The sequence below is a fragment of the Electrona antarctica genome (assembly GCF_951216825.1).
Source record: "Electrona antarctica genome assembly, chromosome: 18".
In the NCBI taxonomy this organism is placed as follows: Eukaryota; Metazoa; Chordata; class Actinopteri; order Myctophiformes; family Myctophidae; genus Electrona; species Electrona antarctica.
Window position 1 is genome coordinate 36,810,892 of NC_136799.1, and position 23,922 is coordinate 36,834,813.

Genomic DNA, 23,922 nt, shown 5'->3' on the forward strand with positions numbered 1-23,922 from the left:
CAGCTCTGATTTGGAGGGGCAAGATATTCCAGAGCCTGCTGTAGCCTATACCTTACCTTCTCTGTCAGGCCTTTGTAGGTCCTGAGCTGAGGGTGAATCTTGGCCTTCTCGTCCACACAGTCGCCATACTTCCAGCCCAGCAACACCTAAACAACACACACATAGGTTGGTCGGTCCCATGTATGGGCATGGCCATAAATGGCCCATATACTGTATGCCTATATATGGGCATCTACAAGTATAGGGCTTAAAGGCCTATATACACCAGTTGTAGGTGATAAGGTGACCACCGACACGTAAAAACAGAGAGATGTGTTGGGGTGAGCGGTGATGTCATGTTGCAGTTTCCGGTGGTCACATTAGGGACTTTGACCCATTTTGACCTGAGATCAGATTCTAAAAAATGTCTGTTTGAAAATTACAGTTTTCTGAAAAAGCCATGTTTCTATGTCAGTGGTCGATTTAAAAAAAATAGCAGACCTACAAGCTCGTAGCGCGCCACTCGGTGGCGCGCTATGAGCTTGTAGATCTGCTATTTTTCAATAGCTAAAGCATAACATAATGCTAACACCAAAAGGGGTTCCCGCCCAAAATGGGTTAAGCAACGACTGTTTTCAGGACGGCTCCGCTAGGCGGAGGTACGGCAGCTATGACGCGGTCGCCGTAGCTGTCAAAACCGTTAAGCAAACAGCCACCGGCGACGGGTTCTCATCCATTTATGGTTACCATGGTGACACGGCTGACGCGTCTATGCAGCATGTGTCAAACATAAACACATTATTTATTTTTAAAACCACCCGTCACACCGCGCGTCAGCAGCTAACTTGCCGATATTGCTTAATTCTTATACATGCGCTGGACATGATCAGCAGTGGAAAGAGGAAGGTGCTGGAGCAATCTGTGTTATTCTAAAACCATGTTTTAATAAACATGGTTAATATGACATATGGTATTAGTGTAATTTCTTCATTCAGAGCATGCCAACACATTACACAGCATAAGAGAGGTGATGGAGCAATCGGTTTAAATGTTACTGTATGACAGCTAAATTCAATAAACATGGTTATGACATGGCGTTGTAGACACGACGTGGAAGTGGAGGTTCTGCCGTAGTAGAAAGGCCTGCGACGGCAAGCAGGTTTATGTATCGAGCACTGATCCATTTCCGGTTGCCGGAGCGGACTGCCGTAGCCGTCGTTGCTTAAAGTCCCTAATATCACTTAAAACTGGAGTATGAAGATGAGTGAAGTGGTAAAGAAAATCCCCCTCGCCCGTTTTCTTTTTTTTGCATCACTAAACAATGTCTGAGATGTGAGCCTATCTCACTGTTGTGACCTTAAATAAATAAGAAATAAGTTAAATAGAAGAATCACGTCCGCTAATTGAATTGGAGGTGTCCTACTTGTCCTTTCCCCATGGAAGGACAGTCGACCACATGATTTACAATTTCAGAGACTGGATAATTACTGTACAATATTATTAAAGAGTCAGACTGGGTGGTGACGTGCTATCCTAACATTGGTTATCAAAGTGGGGTCAGGCGTCCTTCATGGCGCCTTCATCCTTCATGACGCATCGTGTGCATGTAGATCAGCATTTATTTTAGGGGCGCTAGCCCCTCCTATGCTCTGTCTGTCTGTCTGTCTGTCTGTCTGCCTGCCTGCCTGCCTGCGTGCGTGCGTGCGTGCGTGCGTGCGTGCGTGCGTGCGTGCGTGCGTGCGTGCGTGCGTGCGTGCGTGCCCCATATCGATGATTTGATATAGGAAAGACATTTTGATAAAAATTGAGGAAAGACAATTTAGGATGCCACAAGTGATTATCCCTGAGGATTAGCCTTGAGGACTTGACGATAAATTAAGGATTTGAGGATGAAAAGTGTTGATTGCCATTGATTGTGATTGGCCGGAATGTGATGATGACGACAAGAGCGCCCCTCACTTCCTGTGATTTTTGAGTGGTGTAAACCACTCCTATTGAGTGGTGTAAACCACTCCTACAACTGGCTTTTGTGTGCAGAAAAAAATGAGCATGGTTGCTATGTTCAAAATAATTTCTGACGTAATTAAATCACACCCGGGTGAACTGGATGACCGTAGCAACCATGGTCATTTTCTCTGCACAGAAAAAGCCAGTTGTGAAATCACATCCGGGTGTGATTTTTATATTAATAATCTGAAAAATCTTCTCAAATCTTCTCTTACGGCGGTCCCTGGCATACAATCTTTTCATATCGGGGGGGTCCGCAACCAAATACACATCAATGTAGGAGTCCTGGACATGAGCATGTTTAAGAACCGTATAAGATGCAGCAACGCAGGCCTGGCAGTAGAGCAGCAGAGACAAGAGAAGAGAGGACTAGAGACTCACCCAACATATGGTGGCATTAGGCCACCAGAGGGAGTAGCATGCTGTGACATTTCACACTAACATGTTTCCTAGTATATGTTATATGAGCCTGACTTATTAGCCAGGCTAAGTACTGTATATGTCAGTGATTCTCAACCTTTATCATTTTATTAAGGAATTGGTATGTATTAGGCCACAATTAATGCATTTTTGAGGGGCGATACCCATGTCCAGCTTTTGGTGTATGTCCACAAACCTACACAAACATTAAATCCCATTGACAACGAATGGACAATTTTGAGTGTTCGTGTAAACACAAACACTGCGTAACACAAACATTGAAGACGAAGGTGAGGACGTGAATTCTGATTGGCCTGAATGAGATGATGTATGATGATGATGTACGATGATACTTCACTTCACACGGGTGTGCTTTTTGAGGGCTCCTATGTACACACACGTCTCAATATTTCCCATTGACAAACAATGAAAGGAGAAATTAGGTCAAATGTCCGCCAAATATGACGTAAATTTGTGGCAACACAAACATTAAATGCCATTGACAATGAAGGGAAAATGTACGTCATATGTAGACGAGCAAATCGGCGAACCAATAACATAACTTCAGTTGTTCATGAGATGATGTATGTCGATGATGTATAATGATGAGAGCGCCCCTCACTTCACACGGGTGTGATTTTTATTTAGATTTGACCTCTAGGACCCCATCTACACTGCAAAATCATCTGTGTTAATTTAATTCAACAAGATAACATTTGGTTACACACCTGTAACTCCACGAGGACCAGTGGGGGTCCCTGGACCCCACGTTGACGTCACAAACGTAACATGCACTGATGCGAGACACAATTACACCGATTTGCAAATGTCGGGGGCCCGCAGGGGCGCACTGAGTCGAGGCACACGGTCGTATCGGCAGTGTGACGTAAATGTGAGGAGCTCTACAGTATGCAGCCCGAACCTCTTGTATAACAAATAACGCCGTAAATAAAGCTTTATTATCCCCAGTCTGCTGTCACTGCATCTAATTAACACACATTATCACACCTGAGCTCACCTTCTCTGCCGACCACTTGTCGTGACAATGTTCCGCATATTTGTTCGCGAAGTGCTCCAGCTTCTCCGGAAGACAGACACTGCAATACAGACAAGACGTTAATTACTCACCGCGGTGTGACTGACACCTGTTGCTGCATGCGTGGATAAAGTACATGTAAATGCACAGTCGTAAAGTACGGTGCAGCAGCGTGTGTTCAATCACGGTAATGGTGTGTGTGTGTGTGTTTTGTACAGCACTTATAGGAGGAGTTACGGTGTGTGTTTAAATTGTATGGACGTCATATTTCACAACCGTATAGCCTGTGGTGGAAAGTAACTAGGCACATTTACTTACTGTACTTAAGTACAATTTTGAGGTATTTGTAATTTACTTGAGTATTTCAAATACTGAAATACATCTCGGATCCAAATATTGTGCTTTTACTCCACTACATTTATTTGAAAACTTTAGTTACTAGTTACTTTGTAGAGTTTGATTATTATTACAAAACACACATTAACCTCCTCAGCCCTGTATACATTTCGGCCATTTGAAAATAGCCGATCTAGAAACTTTTTGTAATTTAAGTACATTTTGATGCCAATACCTTTGTCCGGACTTTTACTTGCAACAGAGTAGTTCTATATTGCAGTATTGATACTTTTACTTAAGTAAAGAAATGTAGTACTTTTTCCACCACTGCGTATAGCTTAGTGCCGAAACAACCCCTCCGAGGGCCCTGGCGCTACATCAAATCAAAAGGCCACATGCACGCGCGCTTCGTGGGCGTGCATGTAATTCGTGCGAGCGTAACCCAATCAAGAGCGTCCCTTTTTGCGTTTTTACGCCCAGTGAATGAACACGCGTGCGTTCGGCACACCGCCAGCATTATCTGCTCCCATAGAGTTATAATATGCTCCCCAACGGGATCTGCTATTTTCCAGTCTCCTCCCACCGAGTTGTTAAGAAACTGTCGGACGACCAAAAACACTAGCTGGGGTTCCCGTGAATCAGAATCAGAAGCCTTTATTTGCCATACATGTGAACATGTTAGGAATTTGTTTCGGTAGAGTTACCACACCTGCCATGGACGGCGCTATATTGGATTGGTGTTGCGTTACATTGAAACCGCTGACCTATGAATACAGTTTCGACGGAAGCAACAGCTGTACCTATTTTGAAATAGTCTGGCGCACAGTGCCCTGCAAAGCTACGGGCCCTGGGGCTTATAAGCGGCAGTGAGTTCCATTGTTAATCCGGGCCTGGTGCTTACTTGGCCGTGGCGATAGGTTTGGGGTCAAAGTTGCCCTGTGCGTCCACAGAAACGTGTAGCTTACTTGGCCGTGGCGATGGGTTTGGGGTCAAAGTTGCCCTGTGCGTCCACAGAAACGTGTACCTTACTTGGCCATGGCGATGGGTTTGGGGTCAAAGTTGCCCTGTGCGTCCACAGAAACGTGTAGCTTACTTGGCCGTGGCGATGGGTTTGGGGTCAAAGTTGCCCTGTGCGTCCACAGAAAGGGGCTTCTCCAGCGTGGCGCTGGTGACGGTGGCGTCGGCGTAGTCGGGCGGCAGTGCTCCGGCGATGGCGCTGAGGCAGGGCATGGCCATCTTGAACAGCTCCTGGTCGTACTTCTGAAAGTGGTGGAACGTAGTACATTTACTTAAAGTGCTGTACCCAGGTACACTTTTGAGGTATTTGTACTTTACTTGAGTGTTTCCAATTTCCAATACTTTTACTTCGATTCAGAGGCCAGAGAGGGGGGGGGGGGGGGGGGGGGGGGGGAACACGGCATTCCATCTTTAAAAAATTCGACAAGCATAGTGGAATCTACAATTAGACCATGTAGATCTGCTATTTTCACTATACATATACAGGCCAGGGCTGAAGTGGTTAATGCCGATAAATAGGATGGGCTGGCCCGAGGCTTCAGATCAATGACCGCTGTCCAAATATTGACGTTCTCTGCCCATCCCTTTATGGGAGTTCACTTTCATAGAGTACGCTGAGAGTAAAGCATCCCTTCATGGGACTTCATTTCACTTTCATACAGTACATTTAGAGTGAAGCATCGAACAAGACCTTTACAGAGACCAAGGAAAACAAACCGGCGGCAACATGCATAGGCCTCACTCACACGGTCGCAACAGATTGCTGTATGCTTGTTGTATACAAAGGGTGTGACACAGCTTGCCCCAATGCATTTCCAATGGGAGTCGCATGGTTTGACACAACATTTGTGTTGTATGAGGGGGAGTGGCGCAGTCGAAACACAGCCGAAAGCCATACAACAGCTTGTAGTCCAAAATGTGGACTACAAACCATGTGACTTCCATTTGAAATGCATTGGGGCAGCCATGACACTCACAACATTCATACAACAAGCATGCATCAATGTTTTAAAGGTCTGAGTGAGGCCATAGTCTTTGGTCAAGACAATAATTAGAGTAAATGTATTCAGTAACAGGGGTCTCCTTGGCTCTTTAGAGTAAATGTATTCAGTAACGGGAGTCTCCTTGGCTCTTTAGAGTAAATGTATTCAGTAACAGGGGTCTCCTTGTCTCTTTAGAGTAAATGTATTCAGTAACAGGGTCTCCTTGGCTCTTTAGAGTAAATGTATTCAGTAACAGGGGTCTCCTTGGCTCTTTAGAGTAAATGTATTCAGTAACGGGAGTCTCCTTGGCTCTTTAGAGTAAATGTATTCAGTAACAGGGTCTCCTTGGCTCTTTAGAGTAAATGTATTCAGTAACAGGGGTCTCCTTGGCTCTTTAGAGTAAATGTATTCAGTAACGGGAGTCTCCTTGGCTCTTTAGAGTAAATGTATTCAGTAACAGGGGTCTCCTTGGCTCTTTAGAGTAAATGTATTCAGTAACAGGGGTCTCCTTGGCTCTTTAGAGTAAATGTATTCAGTAACGGGAGTCTCCTTGGCTCTTTAGAGTAAATGTATTCAGTAACAGGGTCTCCTTGGCTCTTTAGAGTAAATGTATTCAGTAACAGGGGTATCCTTGGCTCTTTAGAGTAAATGTATTCAGTAACAGGGGTATCCTTGGCTCTTTAGAGTAAATGTATTCAGTAACAGGGTCTCCTTGGCTCTTTAGAGTAAATGTATTCAGTAACGGGAGTCTCCTTGGCTCTTTAGAGTAAATGTATTCAGTAACAGGGGTCTCCTTGGCTCTTTAGAGTAAATGTATTCAGTAACAGGGGTCTCCTTGGCGCTTTAGAGTAAATGTATTCAGTAACAGGGGTCTCGATCCTTGTCTCTTTAGTGAACAGAAAATGCATTTTCAGAACATACTGTATGTAATCTAATCAGGAGAGAGAACTCTATAAATAAGTCAAACTTATATAAAATATAAAGTTGATCAATAGGTTCTCTCTACTGATTGAATGTAATCATTCCACCTGAAAAAGAAAGGTCATCTGCTTTAAAGAGCTGTAGAGACGGGAAGACCATTGTTACTGAACAAACACTCCATAGCAATGATTACCATCTTAAACCTTTGAAACCCCTTTTTTGTTTTAACCAGAAAATATCCTGTGGCAAGTTAGCCCCACCTTTAACACAAAACTACTGGCCGCGCTACGAACGATCCCCGCGGACGGGCTCAACAACTACTGTGCCGGCTGAAAATGGCATGGTCAGCACGTCGTGATCGGAACGTTTGATTCGGTCTGATCGTTTTGGAGACCTTTCCGGCTTAGCCCCCCCGGACGTAGCCCTCATGTTCTGACAGAGACGAACGAGCTCTCCTCACCCTCTGGGACAGGGAATCAAACACGCCCCAGAAGATCTTCTTGGTGAGCAGCAGCTCCTCGTCGCTGGCCATGCCGTAGCTTCCCCAGCCCGACGGCAGGCAGTAGTACTTCCAGTTCTGCTCGTAGTGGTTGGTCAGCAGCTGCACAGAACACACAAAGAGGGAAAAGGTAAGTAGGTAAGTAAGTAAGTAAGTACATTCTAACACTTCACACTTTACTGTCCCCCCTGTTACGCTGATGCAAATCCACCTGACCCCCGACTATTTCTCTAGCCACATGACTTCAGAAAGTAGCATGTTTTTAATAGGAACCCCTATACCAGAAGAAGTATCACTGTTTAATTTGCCTTTTTTAAGTTTTTATCAATGTTTTAGGTTTTCATGACTGATGGACTGATGGACTGAAAATATGGTTGATAAGAATCTTACTATGTGATACCATATTATTCATTACATGAGGAGTAATGGCCATCTTTAGCATAAAATGTCCCCCATGTTACTGTATGTCCAAAATGTGTCCCCCTGTTACAGTGTAAATGGATATGGAAAAATTGGAATAATGCATAAAGTGACTACTGGGTTGGGCTGTTGGATGCAAGGTCCAACCCCTACTATGCATGTCAGAAACCGTTGAGGGCTGATTTTACCCCCGTGTGCACGAGGGGAAACAAACGTCATGGAGGCGCCGAGGCATGGCCCAGAGTGTGACAGTCCATTCCATTTTTGACTATCAATCATTTAACTGGCAACCCCCCCACCCACCCAAACCCCCTCAAGGATCCCTGGTGGTCCCCGGACCTCACTTTGAGAACCACTGCAATAGATAAATAAATCAACTCTGGGACATACAGTACAGGAAAGCTTTTGTTGATGTGGTCTTCTGCACGCACCGCACACATGCACGCACCGCACACACGCACAAATTGCACACACGCATGCACCGCACAGCACACGCGCACACACGCACAAATTGCACACACGCATGCACAGCAGTGTGCAATGCATATCAATTTCAAACAGGATACATAGTGGATAATGACATGTAGGGAAATGGATTCTCCCGTGCCCAGCATGAATCAATAATTCCCAACCTTTTGAATTATCCTCAGTTTGATATGCATTAGGCCACGGACCCACGTTTGACGACATTATTTTCTATTTCTGGGACCTCAATCTACAACACCCTAAAATCCTCAGGTGTTTATGTAACTCCGAGACCTGCAGATGGACTCTCCTTCAGTAGAATAATACCTGTCAAGACGGAACCTTTTGGGGACATTTCCACGACTAGGAAAGGTTTTTAGAGCTATGATTACAATGCGAGAGAGAGACAGAGAGACAGAGACAGACAGACAGACAGACAGACAGACAGACAGACAGACAGACAGACAGACAGACAGACAGACAGACAGACAGACAGACAGACAGACAGACAGACAGACAGACAGACGATGAGAGCCATACAAAGAGAGAAAGAAAGGTTGGTTGCAGTGAACAGCAGTAATACAGGGTGGTGGTGATGGCAGCCGATAAAACAATGGTGTCCTGACAAACGAATGCAAAGCCGTACAGCAGAGAAGGCCCTGGAGGGACTGGACTGCTACAGAGAGGTCAGGCATGCTTAGGCTGGACATTGCAGCGAAGGAGAAGTGATGGGGCGGGGGAAGTGACGGAAAATAAAATAAATAAAAACATGTCAGTTGCAAGCGACTGCACCAAAAGTGGGTTGAACCGACGCCGCCATCCATACAGAAGAGGAAACTGTAGGAATATTATTAGTGCCAGCCAGAGTCTGAACCATGAATAAGCCACAAGAGAACTTTGGTTCTAGAACTGGTTCCGTTCTACATTCTTGGAACCATGGTGCTTTCATGGAACCGGCGGCCATTTTTTGGTTCCAGTTCTGAACCAACTTTTAGGGTTCTGAATCAATTAATTTTCAGTGGAAACACTCTGAACTGTTTCAATATTAGGCGGGGAAAAAAGAACCGAACCGGTTCAACCCCGGTGGAAAGGGGGCCATTAAGTGCTTTGAACAATGGGTGGTGCTAGAGGAAAGGGCCTTGGGGTCCCCAAAATCAGTTCATGTGGTTCATGGTAAATGGTGCATTTATATAGCGCCTTTATCCAAGGCGCTTTACAGAGATTGTGCATTACATTCACCCATTCACACACACATTCATACACCGATGGCAGCGGAAACCATGCAAGGCACAAACTAGCACATCGGGAGCAATTTGGGGTTCAGTGTCTTGCTCAAGGACACTTCGACAGTAACTCTGGGGGAGCCCGGGTTCGAACTGGCAACCTCACGGTTGCCATCCAGCCACTCTACCCCTGAGCCACCGCCGCCACATCCTCAAGGGTGCATGGAAACGTGTCAGTCTATCCGGTATACTCTATTCTACTGTACACACACGTATTTACGGCCAAATAAACGAGGCAAAAGAAAAGAGAAGGATGCGGTACCAACCCTGAGAGGCATCTTGCAGTACTCGCTCAGCAAGGGCACGTCGAAGACCAGGCGCCGCAGGAGCTGCTGCAGCATGGAGGGACGAAGGTACCTGCACAACCATGAGAGCAGTAAGTATCAATACTGTGTTATAAAAATAAACAAGAAATGATGACATAGTCATAACACCAGCTGCTATGTAACTACTGTTCATGGCGTGTAGACAATGGGTTGTTGCTTGCTGTCAATTGCTTAGTGTCGGAGCGTTGTGTAGGAGTGTTGTGTAGTGTAGTATTGTCTGTTGTGACTGTTGCGACTAGCATGTTTTAGAACAAGCCCTGGTGGTACGGCGGTGTCACGTGACGGAAAATAGCCGATCTGCAAGCTCATAATGCATCACGTCGCGACGCGCTGTGGGCTTGTATATCTGCTATTTGTGTTGCGTTTGAAAATCTTTGAAAATGTCTGTAACGTTTAAGTTGGTTGCACACTGGTACGTTCTTTTCGGTATCATAGGCTATCACTAGCTGTCAGCATGTCACCAACATCCCACTAAACCCCACTAGACAGCTGCGGAAAAGGGATAAAATCAACCCCGGTCAGAAAAAATATACGGACGAAATATTGTTTTTTAACGCCCTCCGAAATTCTCTCCGACATTCGGCAAAAAAAAACAAAAAAAAAACACACCAGTGTGCAAAAACCTTTAAATGTTGAGAACCAATGTGTTACTTAGTGACTTGCAGTGGAATTCGACGCAACGACAACAGAGGGGAAGCAGACCCTATGGCTTCACCGCTGAGCTCCAATGAATATTTGGCTGAACACTCTGTTCTTCCTCAAAGATGAGATTCAAGGCTTGTTCAGCATCGGTGCGCTGTCACAGCACACACAGCTCAGGGGGATAATTAGTAACGGAACTTTATATGCAACGTTTGTATGATCAACAGCTCTTGCCAGTGGTACAGTAGGTACAGTACGTGGACCATTAGCACAATTACACAAGGGGGTCCATAGGAAAAGAACCCATGTAAGAACGGGAACCCCTTTTGGAGTTTTTACCTTTCATGACAGGAACCCATTTTTGGGTTGTTGTTGCAACCTTTTTGTGTAATTATTTTAATAAATATTAAAAGAAATTATAAAGATTTTCAGAAAATTTGGGCAGGATTTAGAGAATTTTTAGAATCATAAAACCTAAATGGGTAAAAATATAAAATAATATATTGTACCTTAAATGTAACTAAAACATTTTTGTATTTTAACAAATATGCATAATGTGGGGAAGAAGCTCTCAATTAAATATTGATTGTTAAGAGCTTGATATACGTTGTTGTTGTGGAGTGGATTTTTCTAAACTGACTAATGGTCCAGAGCAAAAAGAAAGAAAGAAAGGCTGAGCCTTACTTGCAGACAGCTAGCAGACATTCCTCGATGGCGTCCCTCTGGGCCTTGGTGAGCGAGCGGCCCTTGGACAGACGGTAGATGGTGTGCAGGGTGCAGTCGATGAGCGTGGCGTGGTGCTCGGTGCCAGCGAAGTGGGGGGCACAGCGGGTGAGGAGGGGCAGCATGGCAGAGCCGATGTAGCGGTTCATGGCCAGGGCGGTCTCGGTGGTACACAGACCTTCCTGTCGAGAGAGGAGGTTGTTGTTACACCTTTGACGAATACCAACAAACTCACCCTTTTACCAACTCGCCCCCCGCGAAGACATGTGAAATTTCAGAAAGCGCAGATAGCTGAGCTCACCAAAAAACGTGAGATATCCACACCAGAGACGAAGAGTTCTTATAATTGTCTGCCTGTATTGAATTAATGAATGTCTATTGTAGCGTAATTGTCTCTCTACCTACTCTACGAGGCAGGTTAAAACAAAAGCCACCAGATTAGCATTTGAATGCCTGAACTGCGCCCACCCCACCACCACCACCACCACCACCACCACCCCTGGACAGTTAGGACAAAAGAGGACTAAAGGTGCGTTCAGAGTTCAGACTTGAATGGTTAGAGCGGCGCAATTACATACAAAGTCAATGCAAAGACGAGAAGTTGCGTGAACGGGCGCGGCGTGAACTGGCGCAGCACAAGCGGGACAAACCGAGGCGAATATATATATTAAAGTCTGAACGCAGCTTTACAATTTCTTCACGGGGGCTCAAGCTTACTCAACGTCAGTCACTTAATTCCACCCCATTCCGTATTTTAACAGGTATCTTTAAAATGTATGAGAATGTGGAGGTGGGCGAGGCTCTCTCATCAAGAAGCAGACAGTTTCCCAATCGAATCATGCCACATCATGAAACTTTATGGAAATGCTGGTCATGGCCCATGGGGCACAGAAGAACTCATCCACTTTTCCAAAACCAACTGACCAAACTAAGAGGGATGAGGTGAAACTGTAATAGGTGTAGCACAAGAAAGCATACTCTGTACAAGCAAAGTATTTGTACTGTAGAAAGTACTCATTATGCAGAATGTCCCATTTCACAAGTTTTCAAATGTATAAATTGTATTTGCCTCTGAGATGTAGTGGAGCATAAGAAAAAGTACTGAAAATAGGAAACACTCAAGTAAAGTAAAAAATATCTCAAAAACGTACAGTACTTGACTAACTTTACACCACTGCTAACAAGCCCAAAGGGATGCCAACAAGTTGAAAGAGGCAAATATAGCCGTCACTCACTATAAACCCTGCTGTTCCCTGTGTTCACTGCAAGGGGCTATAAGCTACAGTGTGTATAACCTCATGTTTCTGTCTTGGCTCCCTAGTTTCTCCTTTTTTGAGGCCCGTCTCAGATTCAGTTCCGCCTGCCTTCAGTGTGTTTGACGACCTTTTCTTTTTGTGGTGCCTGTCTTTGCCCTTTGGATTCTCGCCTGCTCCCTTGGCATCATTTGTCTGTGTCGGAGTGCGTCTCTGGAATTGACCCGTGCAGACCGGCTCCAAGCCTTCAAGTCTGTCGTGTTACTGAACAACCCTCGTACTTGAACCCACCGCTACACCCTCCTCCAGGCAGGCGTCTGCTCTTCTCGGGGGCCTTCCCCGTGCGCTTTGCTATACACCACGTTAGTATTCCCCGTGTCACGCCGTTAACAGCGTGTGAATCTAAGGCGGCCCTTTGATTCGCTAATGGCATGGATCAAATTAGCGCCTGATGATCTGTGCTTCGTCTCAGTGTGGATCAAAGTTATTCTTTGCCTGACGGCGCCGTGTGCAGCAGCTGGTGGTGGTCGAGAGGCATGAATGAGACATTCTGCATTATGAGTACTTTTTACTTTTGGTACCTTTAAGTACATTTTGATGCCTTTGTAGTTTTACTCAAGTACATTTTGAATTCCGAACTTTTACTTGCAACGGAGTATTTCCACATTACATTAGTGATACTTTTACTTGAGTAAAACATCGGAGTACCTTTTCCACCACCGCCTTACCGTGTCCAGTGGAGGCTCTGAGGTCCTTACCGTGTCCAGTGGAGGTGGAAACCCTGAGGTCCTTACCGTGTCCAGTGGAGGCTCTGAGGTCCTTACCGTGTCCAGTGGAGGCTCTGAGGTCCTTACCGTGTCCAGTGGAGGCCCTGAGGTCCTTACCGTGTCCAGTGGAGGCCCTGAGGTCCTTACAGTGTCCAGTGGAGGCCCTGAGGTCCTTACCGTGTCCAGTGGAGGCCCTGAGGTCCTTAACGTGTCCAGTGGAGGCCCTGAGGTTCTTACCGTGTCCAGTGGAGGTGGAGGCCCTGAGGTCCTTACCGTGTCCAGTGGAGGTGGAGGCCCTGAGGTCCTTACCGTGTCCAGTGGAGGCCCTGAGGTCCTTACCGTGTCCAGTGGAGGCCCTGAGGTCCTTACCGTGTCCAGTGGAGGTGGAGGCCCTGAGGTCCTTACCGTGTCCAGTGGAGGCCCTGAGGTCCTTACCGTGTCCAGTGGAGGTGGAGTCTCTCTGAGGTCCTTACCGTGTCCAGTGAGGTGGAGTCTCTCTGAGGTCCTTACCGTGTCCAGTGAGGTGGAGGCCCTGAGGTCCTTACCGTGTCCAGTGGAGGTGGAGTCTCTCTGAGGTCTTTACCGTGTCCAGTGAGGTGGAGGCCCTGAGGTCCTTACTGTGTCCAGTGAGGTGGAGGCCCTGAGGTCCTTACCGTGTCCAGTGGAGGTGGAGTCTCTCTGAGGTCCTTACCGTGTCCAGTGAGGTGGAGGCCCTGAGGTCGGGCAGAAAGCCCACCTCCAGCAGGTGGAGCAGGAAGATCTGGTCCTCGATGCCGTACACCCTGTCCAGAAACAGCACCATGGGGGCCTTGTGGTCCGGGCAGAAACTCGCAGACATGTCCGGCTCCGTCACCGACCCGTCTGGGAAGGACGGAGTAAAAAATATACGGTAACACAATTCAAATAATAATAATGCTAATAAAATAAAAAGTGTATTATCTCGTACTTTCCTCGTAACATGTACTGTATCTTAGGGGAAACGATTTGCACATAATACGTAACATAATATGAAATAAATGTAAGTTTCTAAAAACAATGTGGGAACAATTCAGAGGTGAAAATGTTTCTTACAGAGTTGACCTGAGAACTATGTTCTGATAGTGTGGTTTACAGTATGTGTGCTGTGCTGTACTGCAATGTCTAGTATTGCTGCTATCTTGGCCTGGGTTCGTCAAATAGATCTCGACTGGACTTTCCGTTTAAATTAATTTTGTGCCGGAGATTAGCTGATAACGGACGGACGGAAGGACGGACGGACGGACGGAAGGACACACACACGGACGGAGTGCAAAACATACTCTCTCCCCATGCCTTCGGCCTGGTGGAGACAATAAGTAACTATGTATTTCACCCACCAGATCACCACTTTCATCAATCCACACAATTGTGCGGCCGTGGAATTCACTAAGTGAATTCAGCATGATGCCAAGTCTGGTGCGATCAGGGGAGTCATGAATATTCATTAGGCAGTAGCATACAGCTCTGTGGTGGGGGGGGGGCTTTCTGCTGGGATGAATTTCAATATGATGCGCACTAAGGAAAAAAAAATCATCTCGTTTTATTATTTATACATCTTTTAAAACAACATGATGTCTATTTGGTGTGCAGCCAAATGTTTTGGCTTCTGCCTTCCGTAGTGGCTTCCAACCACTACCACTACTACTACCCCGAGGCCAAGTCTAAAAATAATGTCTTCTGAATCCAGTTTTCTGAAAAACGTATGTTGCTACATCAGTGGTTGCTCAAGTCAAACTGTTTCATGCCAAGGACCCCTAAAATGATATTATGTATTTGGCCACCGATCACCATCTCAAAAGAGGGACAACCCGAAGCAAAGATTTGAGTTAAAAATGTTCGCGACCCAATTAGACCTGAGGCCGATTCGAACAATGCCTTCTAAATCCTGACCACATTTTTCTGAAAAACAGCACAAATAAAGAATAAAATAAAAATAAATGTTGCGAAACGATATACTGTACACCAACAACACCAACAAAAACAACAACAACAACTACCGCAAAAGGGGTTCCCGTCTTGAAAGGTAAAAGGCTTGTTCTGGATGATGTCTAATACTGCAAAGATCATGTGCGAATCATAATATTGAGATCCACTGCTCTGCTATATGGAACTAAAAGCTTGAAAAACTAAAAGTTGAACTAAAAGCCAATTTAGTTTTTTGTACTTTGTGTCTTTCTGCTGCTGTCGGTGTCGTCGGCAGAACACGCTGTGTGGCAGCCAGGTGGGGCGAGAGGCAGTGGTGGAAAGTAACTAAGTACATTTACTAAGGTACTGCACTTAAGTACAATTTTGAGGTATTGTACTTTCCAATTTCCAGTACTTTAACTCCACTACATCTCAGAGGCAAATATTGTACTTTTACTCTACTATTTGAAAATGCTATAGTTACTTTGTAGATTTTGATTATTATTACAAAACATACGTTAACCACTTCAACCCTATATACATTTCGGCCATTTGAAAATAGCCAATCTATAAGCTCACATTGCGTTGCGATGCAACACATTGTGAGCTTGCAGATCTGCTATCTTCAAAAGATGTTTTATACATTTGAAAACTTGAAATGGGACATTCTGCATAAATAGTACTTTCTACTTTTGCTACTTTAAGTACATTTTGATGGCAATATGTTTGTACTTTTACTCAGTACATTTTGAATTCCAAAAGAGTACTTTTCCCACCACTGGGCCGGGCCCACCGGGCCGCACTCATGCAGAAGGATCAATATAAGCGGAACACACCGCAATAGAAATGATCTGACTTACGCGGAGCTGCGGGAGAGTACAAAGGCTGCGCTGATTAAAAAGGCACGAGCTGTGATACCAAATCAATAATCCCCATGCTTCGCTTTGAAGGTTTGGATCTTTTTTTAGTAGCTGTTGTACTTTCACAGAGAACGGTGACCTTTGTGGGAGTGTGATAAGGTCCGGTCCGTCACCTGGCTTGATGGACCGGTGGAGAGTACCCGTCATGCGTTAGGGACAGGTCGATTTTTAAAAAGTGTACCCCTGGAGGAAAATAGGGGAGGGTTATGCCTTTCTAAGGTCAGCTAATTTTACTTTGAGTCCAATGGAGGGTCATACAAATCAAAGTCAAAGTCATACCACAGTGAAATTTGTTCTCCGCATTTGACCCATCTCTTGGAGCGGTGAGCCACAGCCAAAAGGAGCGGCACTGAGCTGCACTGAGTGCCGCGCTCGGGAATCATTTGATTAGTTGATTTGAATTCATAAATACGTCAATCAATGAGACAATGACGGTCATTAACAAGGAATCAACACACTGCAAGTGTGAAGTGTCTCCCTCAGAGAGAGAGACTAGTCTATTCATCGTCTCAACGATGGTGATTGATAGTAGCCTGGCGCAGCCACACTAAACCTGCCCCTATTGCATATGCATATGCCCCGAGGCGCAGTGGTATATTAGTATCGCAACGCGAGGCTAGATTGATAGGGAGGGTTCATCTTTAAGCTTTTATCACTTGGGGAAGGTCTTTTTTTCCCAGTCAGTTGGAGGGTCATGGTATTTTATACCAGGGTACATGCATTTTCTCCAGGGGTACACTTTTTAAAAATCAACCTGTCCACATAGATCAAAGAGGAATACCTTTGTTGATGAGTGGCATTCTGAAGGGTATGCTGATAATCCCCACCAGATCTTCAGTGGGAACCAGCGAGCGCAGGATGGCACGGATACGCAGCGCCTCTCCTTTCCCTTTGTTGATCAGCTGACGGAGGGGAACAGGTGTGAGACAGGAGACATGGAAGGACAGACGGAGGGGAACAGGTGTAAGACAGGAGACATGGAAGGACAGACGGAGGGGAACAGGTGTAAGACAGGAGACATGGAAGGACAGACGGAGGGGAACAGGTGTAAGACAGGAGACATGGAAGGACAGACGGAGGGGAACAGGTGTAAGACAGGAGACATGGAAGGACAGACGGAGGGGAACAGGTGTAAGACAGGAGACATGGAAGGACAGACGGAGGGGAACAGGTGTAAGACAGGAGACATGGAAGGACAGACGGAGGGGAACAGGTGTAAGACAGGAGACATGGAAGGACAGACGGAGGGGAACAGGTGTAAGACAGACATGGAAGGACAGACGGAGGGGAACAGGTGTAAGACAGGAGACATGGAAGGACAGACGGAGGGGAACAGGTGTAAGACAGGAGACATGGAAGGACAGACGGAGGGGAACAGGTGTAAGACAGGAGACATGGAAGGACAGACGGAGGGGAACAGGTGTAAGACAGGAGACATGGAAAGACAGGACATGTGATGATGACAGTGGTGGGCAAAGTGGTCAAATGTCTTACTTAAAAGTATTCATACTGCAATACTGAAATACTGTGTTACAAGTAAAAGTCCGGAATTCAAAATGCGTTTGAATAGGCATTTTAGCCATATTATTCGATATTTACATTGCAAAACGATATGATTCGATACAAAGTCAAACGATACAATATATTGCTGTAATATGCTTATATCGATAGAGTTGAATCGTTGCAATTAAAATCAATGAATCGAAACAGCTACTGTATGGTTACACCAAATACGTACATGCATCTCTGGCGCGCAGCGCCCCAGCAGGTCAATGAGGGCAGAGTAGAAGGACATGATGGCGTTGCCCATGTGGACCACCTCTTCCTCGTCGTCGGCATCACCAGTGCTGCAAGATTAATCGATTAACGATGAACTATTAACATCTCTACCATAGGTGGGTATGTTTTACAAGAATGACACATTGTGCAGCAAATACAGTACATCCACACACTCTCAAATACAGTACATCCACACACTCTGAGTTAACGAGGCCTCCTAATGCACACCCAACGGGAGGTCCTCGAAACAAAAACCTTTGAGAACAAGTTTCCCAAACAGTGGGCCGGGACCCGTTTGTGTGCCGCGGACACATTTTTATGGGACGCGAATAAATATCCCTTGATTTTGTTTCCTACATTTTCTTTTTCATATATATAGATATTTTTTTGAACACGCTGTGAGCTTGTAGATCTCCTATTATCACTAGTTTGGGTCCCTGGGGGAGGCATCAACTTTTTCTTTTGGGTCTCGAGCTAAAAGGTTTGGGAACCACTGCCCTATAGGGTTCATTTGGTTGGGTTTAGCTTCTTTTCTCTTTTATTCCACATCTTTGCAGTGACACATTGCATAATACATACATAAGTACATGGTACATATATATATTTACAGTAGGTGCGTTTCATGGTAGTCATTGCATGTTTGTGGGTTTAGCTTCTTACCCTTCAAAGCTGACCCCCTGTGCCGAGCTGGGGAGGTCCAGAGCGGGGGTCTCCGAGATCTTGATGGCTTCCTTCATGGCGGCCAGAAGGCCGTTCCCGCCCTCGCCCCTCAACGCAGGGCCGAAACACTCAGGACGACGGATCAGTAGCTTCACCACCACACTGGAGTTCTCCTCCACACTCTCACCTGGAGCACGCGCACGCGACACACACACACACACACACACACACACACACACACACACACACACACACACACACACACACACACACACACACACACACACACACACACACACACACACACACACACACACACGTTACAGAGTTATTTTTTTCTCTCCAATATTCAGTATCCAAGTAGCCTCGGAAACCCAGACGTTTTTATTTCCTGCAGGGAGAAAAAAAAGTCTGGGTCCGAGTCCACTTCAATTCGGCATAGAGTAGCGCAAACATCACTCACTCTCTGCTGATTTCTGATCGTCTGCACCTTTGTTAAATTGACACACACGCACACACACACTCCTCTCTCTCTCTGTCGCTCTAATTAATTAGTCTCATGTCTAGCAGCTGCGCATAGTTTCTCCCGGCGGATCCTGCCGGGGGCTGCCTATGCCATAAAAAGCATAGGTGAGTTCCAGGCTAGTATCCAAGTGAGGAGCAGGACTTCCCCGAGCGGCTCTACTACCCTACGGCTAACCCTTCTGCTCTGGCAGGCTATGCCTCCGGCAACTCCATGGAAGGAGAAAGACAGAAAGGAGAGAAAGAGGGAAGGTAAAGTATAGTAGTCTTCAACATTATTTTTTTTCAGGCTAAGAATCCCTTAGAGATGAAGCAGAGACTTTTTTTTCTTTCTTTCTTTTTTATTCTGTCAAAATTTCGGTCCATTTAGGCTGTTTCCATTATCATTTGTTTTGTCTTTTTGATTTTATTTCAATGTTGTGCCTATAGTATTTTGCTTTGTCTTTGTGAAAGAGTGCTACATAAAATGCTATACATAAGTTGAGCCTGTAAGGTTGTCGAGGCTAGGGCAAGTGCTACATGCTAAGATGGAGTCTGAAGAGGTGGGTTTTCAGACTATGGCGGAAGATTGGGAGTGAGTCTGCAGTTCTGATTGCAATGGGAAGTGCATTCCATAGTTTTGGAGCCAGAAGGTAGAAGAGTTTGGAGCGTTGTCCCGGCGTAGTTAGTGAAGGTAGTTCAATGGAGGCAGCGGAGAAGGGGGAGAGTGGAGACGTGATAATTTTGGCTGGTTGAAGACCAAGCGAGCTGCGGCATTTTGGATCAATTGGAGAGGCTTAAGTGCGCATGCCGGCTAGGCCAATAAGGAGGGAGTTGCAATAGTCAAGTTTTGATATGACTGATGTCTGGATAAGGAGCTGGGCTGAGTCCTGGGTGAGGAAGAGTTTCATTCGTTGAATGTTATAGAGTGTAAACCTACAGAGGATCGAGTGGCCGTGTGTATGTGCTTTGAATGAGAGCTGACTGTCCAGGACAACAAGAAGGTTCTTGGCTGTTGGAACCGAAGTTACCAAGGTGTTGTCTATGGATATAGTTAGCTCCTGCATGGGGCAGGACTTAGCTGGGAAGAAGAGAAGCTTAATATTGTGTTGCTAATATAATGTTTTAATGACTTTGACCTTTTCCTGTCCTTTTTGCGCAAAGCCCCTTCCCCCTCAGTGCTCTCTGCAAGGCCCTGTCTCTGCCCATATCTTTATCTCTCTTTGGTAAATCACTTGGTACAAATATCTCTAAGGTGAAGTGAAATGTCTAACGTCAATTCATACCTTCATACTGTGTGTAGGCTGACCAGGAGCTGAGGGCTGACATCACCCAACATAAACCTTACTGTATGTAGGCTGACCCAGAGGGTAGAGTAGGAGAGTAGCGACACACTTTCCGCAAAGCGGGTGCCTATGGGCTATAGTTCCAAACATTGCTCCTATGGCTGGAACTATCCCATTGAGATAGAACGAGCACTTCCGCATTCCATTGTTACAATGGGAGTCAACGCTAGTGTCGTCACTCTCTCACTATACCGGTAAGATGCCTTAATATAGGCGAGGAGCGACCGCAGGGCTGAGACACTCTACCGGATGTCTTATGTCTGCTGACATCACCCAACATAAACCGTTGCAGTGAAAGCCTAGAAACCATGGCTAGCACAAGCCGTCCATGTTTGAGCCATTTGTCTCTACACCATGACATAATCAATATGACAACGTCAACATGACTGCAGAGATCCACAGAAACCACAGAAACCAAACCATATTTTCATCAAATCTGCCTCACGGTGTCAAGTGTTGATTTGGGCAGTCAAATGTCTGCCGTCCAGGCAGACCAAATGGCAGTCAAGTGTTGATTTGGTCTGCCGTCGCACACAACAAACCGTTGCAGTGCAAGCCTAGCGCAGGCCGTCCATGTTTGAGCGATTTGTCTACTGACATCATCAATATGACATCATCGGTTGGTTAGTTAAGCTCAGCATGTCTGCTTGTGTCGTTTGTACTACATGCCGACTTCCATCACAATATGGACAGTGAAATGGCGATATTAGGCAGTGATTGCCTTATCCACATTTTTACCTTCCTAAATGTGGACGATTTGATCAACGTCTCAAGTGTTTGTAAGGATTGGCTCGAGGCTGCACAGACTCCTTGGTTATGGAGGAGGTTGTGCCTCCAGCGCTGGGGCTTCTGTAACGTCGCCGTGGTGGACAGTGAACACACAAGGGACGCGTGGAAGAGGTACTACCTGCGTCGCTCCCACTTGGAGAGCAAGATGTCACAGGGCCGGTCCGGCTGCGACTACACCTGCAAAGGCCTGAGGGGTCACACAGGCCGAGTGGTCGGTTTAGTGTACCTGGAGAAGAATACACCCACCGCTACGGAGCCCTGGAGTTTCTGTAGCACCGTCTGCAGTGCCTCAACTGATGGGACGGTGCGAGCGTGGGATGTGAAAACTGGGGTGGAGTTGTGGCGCAGTGCCATGCAGAGTCCTTTGACGAGCATCGTCGGTGACAGAGAGCATGGACTAGTGATTACATCCGACTCCTCAGGGCTTATCAAGAGCTGGCAGGCTCAGACAGGAGTGGAAATGGCGTCATACCACACCTCATCTTCACACTGCACATTACTACCGTACACGTTTAAAGACCGCTGCTTTCTCTTTGTAGGCACCGCACAAGGATCACTGCACACACTAACGGGTCCCGAGTGGTCCAAAACGTCCAGTCTAGCGGTGTGCGACTCTTTCAATGTCAACGTTCTGCTGGCTTCTCCCGACAAGAAATGGATATTGGCAGGGACCAAAGACAACCACGGTTCGAGTCCAAAGGTGATTTCTGCTGCCAGTTTGATCAATCCATCTTCGGAGGAAGGTCCTCTGAGCCAGTGTCTGCCGGTCCAAGGGTTCCACGCTGCTGTCTTTATGCCCAGCCAGCCTGCTAGACTGGCCGTCGTCCACCAGGTGGATGACCATGGAGCCGTCACTGTGCTGGACGTCAGCATGAAGGCATCCAGATACAAGTCAGAGATACAGGTGGTGCAGCATGGGATGTCCCTTGGCCTGCCGGGGAACAGATCTCCACACAATGTCCTGCTGGAGGCCAAGGGCGGCGACACGCTTGTGATGGCGGATCACCAAGACGTCTGGGCCTGTTATTTGGAGTTGGGCATCAACGTGAAATTCCTATCTGCGAACGTTTCATCCATATCTGTGGATAGCTTCCGTGTGGTGGCCGCGTGTCGGGACCTTTCTTTAAGAGTGTACACGTGGAAAGACCAGAAGGGAGAAGATGACCTAACCCCTATAAACCGATATCACTTACTGGGAGGTTCCCATACTATGTCCAGGGGCTTCAGCCACGTGGCCTGCGACTACTCCAGCATTGTGGCCGTAGCAGAAGGCAACGACGGGAAAGATGTCCTGAAGGCTTACTCCTTCACCTCCTGAAGACCATTGAGGAGAGACGTCCGCACACTCGACTTACTAATAACAGCAGCTGCGTCGGTGACAAAGCAGCAGACTGCTCTGTTCAAAAGCTCTTGAAACAGCAAGTGGCAGTCAGTGTGCGGGTGTCCTTCTCCTACCTCCTGAGGCCCGAAAGCACCACATGAATGGAAAACATAATGGCACTACTGACATACTTGCACTATCCACTGACTCTCCCCATGCCTTCGGCCTGGTGGAGACAATAATATTAATAACTAGAAAAGTCGTAATTTTGAAAAATTGCAAAGTGTGGTTGCCGCACAATTAGCTACTACAAACGTTATACAAAGCTCGGCCAATCACAGCGGAAGTTAGGTAGGTTACTAGGTAGGGAAGAATAATAAAGTGTGACAATAACTATAGTCTGGTTGCCCACACTAATAAATAAAAATCACACCCGTGTGAACTGAGTGGTGTAAGGTCTTATATAGCCTGATCAGCTGTGGTCTGACGTCATGTCTGACGTAATTAAATCACACCCGTGTGAACTGGGTGACCATAGCAACCGTGCTAATTTTTTGAGCACAGAATGACAGCTACCTGTTAGGGAACAACAGACAGACTAACAAAGCCAGTTGTAGGAGTGGTTTACACCACTCAAAAAGCAGACTCCCCCCGGGAGCTTGTAGATTGGCTATGTTCGGTTGTCTATCTCTTTATACTCTCTATACTCTTTACTCTGTCTGTCTGTCTGTCTGTCTGTCTGTCTGTCTGTGGAAAAGAGTGAAAAAAAAACATGGCAATACCATTAACAAACACAGCAAAACGCAGGAAGGAGAGGTAGCGTTCTCCTTCGATGGGATTCCAGCCGATGTCTGGGTAGCCTTTAGCCAGCAACATGGGGCAGCTCTGAAGACCACAGCCCGCCAAATAGGTCACCACCTGCAGGAGTGCAATAATATCACAGAGTTATACATACTACATACTTCTAGCGTGGCCTTCATTGGTCCTCGTCAATTTGAAATTACTTCCAAATTCCAATTGATTTAGATTGGAGTGTCAATTGTCTACTGTAATCCTGGGCGCTACACTCCCTCTGCCAACCTGGGGAGAGCAACGGACTCACCTCATGTTTCTTTCAATGCATGAGGAGTCCAGGCCGCTTCTTTTCACCTGAGGGGGGAGCTTCCCCGGTTGGACGTAGCATGTGATAGGAACACGTTATTCCAACCAGTTACTTTTCCCCTCCATCAGGTGCCCCAGCTGGCCAAGGGGAGGGCAGTTTAGAGACCAGGATTACAGCATGTTTTTTGTGAGGTTACCTACCCTAGGGGACACGGGGAGAACATGCAAACTCCACACAGAAAGGCCCTTTTGCCAACCCCCCCTAGGTTATGGGCACTGATGACGCGAACATGACCCCAGCGCCCACAGCGTCCCGAGCAGGAATGGAGCCCAGGACCTTCTAGCTGTGAGGCGACAGCGCTACCGACTGCACCACGTTGCCCCCTTAATTTATTTAGACTTAACCCATTCAGGCCTGACGTCGAAATAAAAAAAACTTTCGCTCTGAAAGAATATATATTCAAAGATTTGTGCCGCATTTTTACGATTTTTCAAAAATAGCAGA

The 23,922-nt window shown here is 46.3% G+C and overlaps 2 protein-coding genes across 2 annotated transcripts in view; one reads left to right on the forward strand and one right to left on the reverse strand.

Annotated features, from left to right (window-relative positions):
• Positions 1-23,922, reverse strand: part of LOC306941876 (ryanodine receptor 3) — a 302,817-nt gene that overhangs the window by 75,333 nt on the left and 203,562 nt on the right. Inside the window, exons 47-58 of the mRNA XM_079527516.1 lie at positions 23,099-23,234; positions 18,360-18,546; positions 17,659-17,767; positions 16,702-16,822; positions 13,769-13,938; positions 11,019-11,239; positions 9,633-9,723; positions 7,160-7,300; positions 4,919-5,038; positions 4,808-4,854; positions 3,425-3,503; positions 57-146 (exon numbers count right to left, since the gene is read on the reverse strand). Of these exons, the coding sequence (XP_079383642.1) occupies positions 57-146; positions 3,425-3,503; positions 4,808-4,854; positions 4,919-5,038; positions 7,160-7,300; positions 9,633-9,723; positions 11,019-11,239; positions 13,769-13,938; positions 16,702-16,822; positions 17,659-17,767; positions 18,360-18,546; positions 23,099-23,234 (1,512 nt within the window). The remainder of the gene's footprint in view (positions 1-56; positions 147-3,424; positions 3,504-4,807; positions 4,855-4,918; positions 5,039-7,159; positions 7,301-9,632; positions 9,724-11,018; positions 11,240-13,768; positions 13,939-16,701; positions 16,823-17,658; positions 17,768-18,359; positions 18,547-23,098; positions 23,235-23,922) is intronic.
• Positions 20,904-22,313, forward strand: LOC306942634 (F-box/WD repeat-containing protein 12-like; the record flags this gene model as incomplete). Its single annotated transcript, XM_079528642.1, has 1 exon — positions 20,904-22,313. One exon carries the CDS (start codon positions 20,904-20,906, stop codon positions 22,311-22,313), a length of 1,410 nt encoding a protein of 469 aa, XP_079384768.1.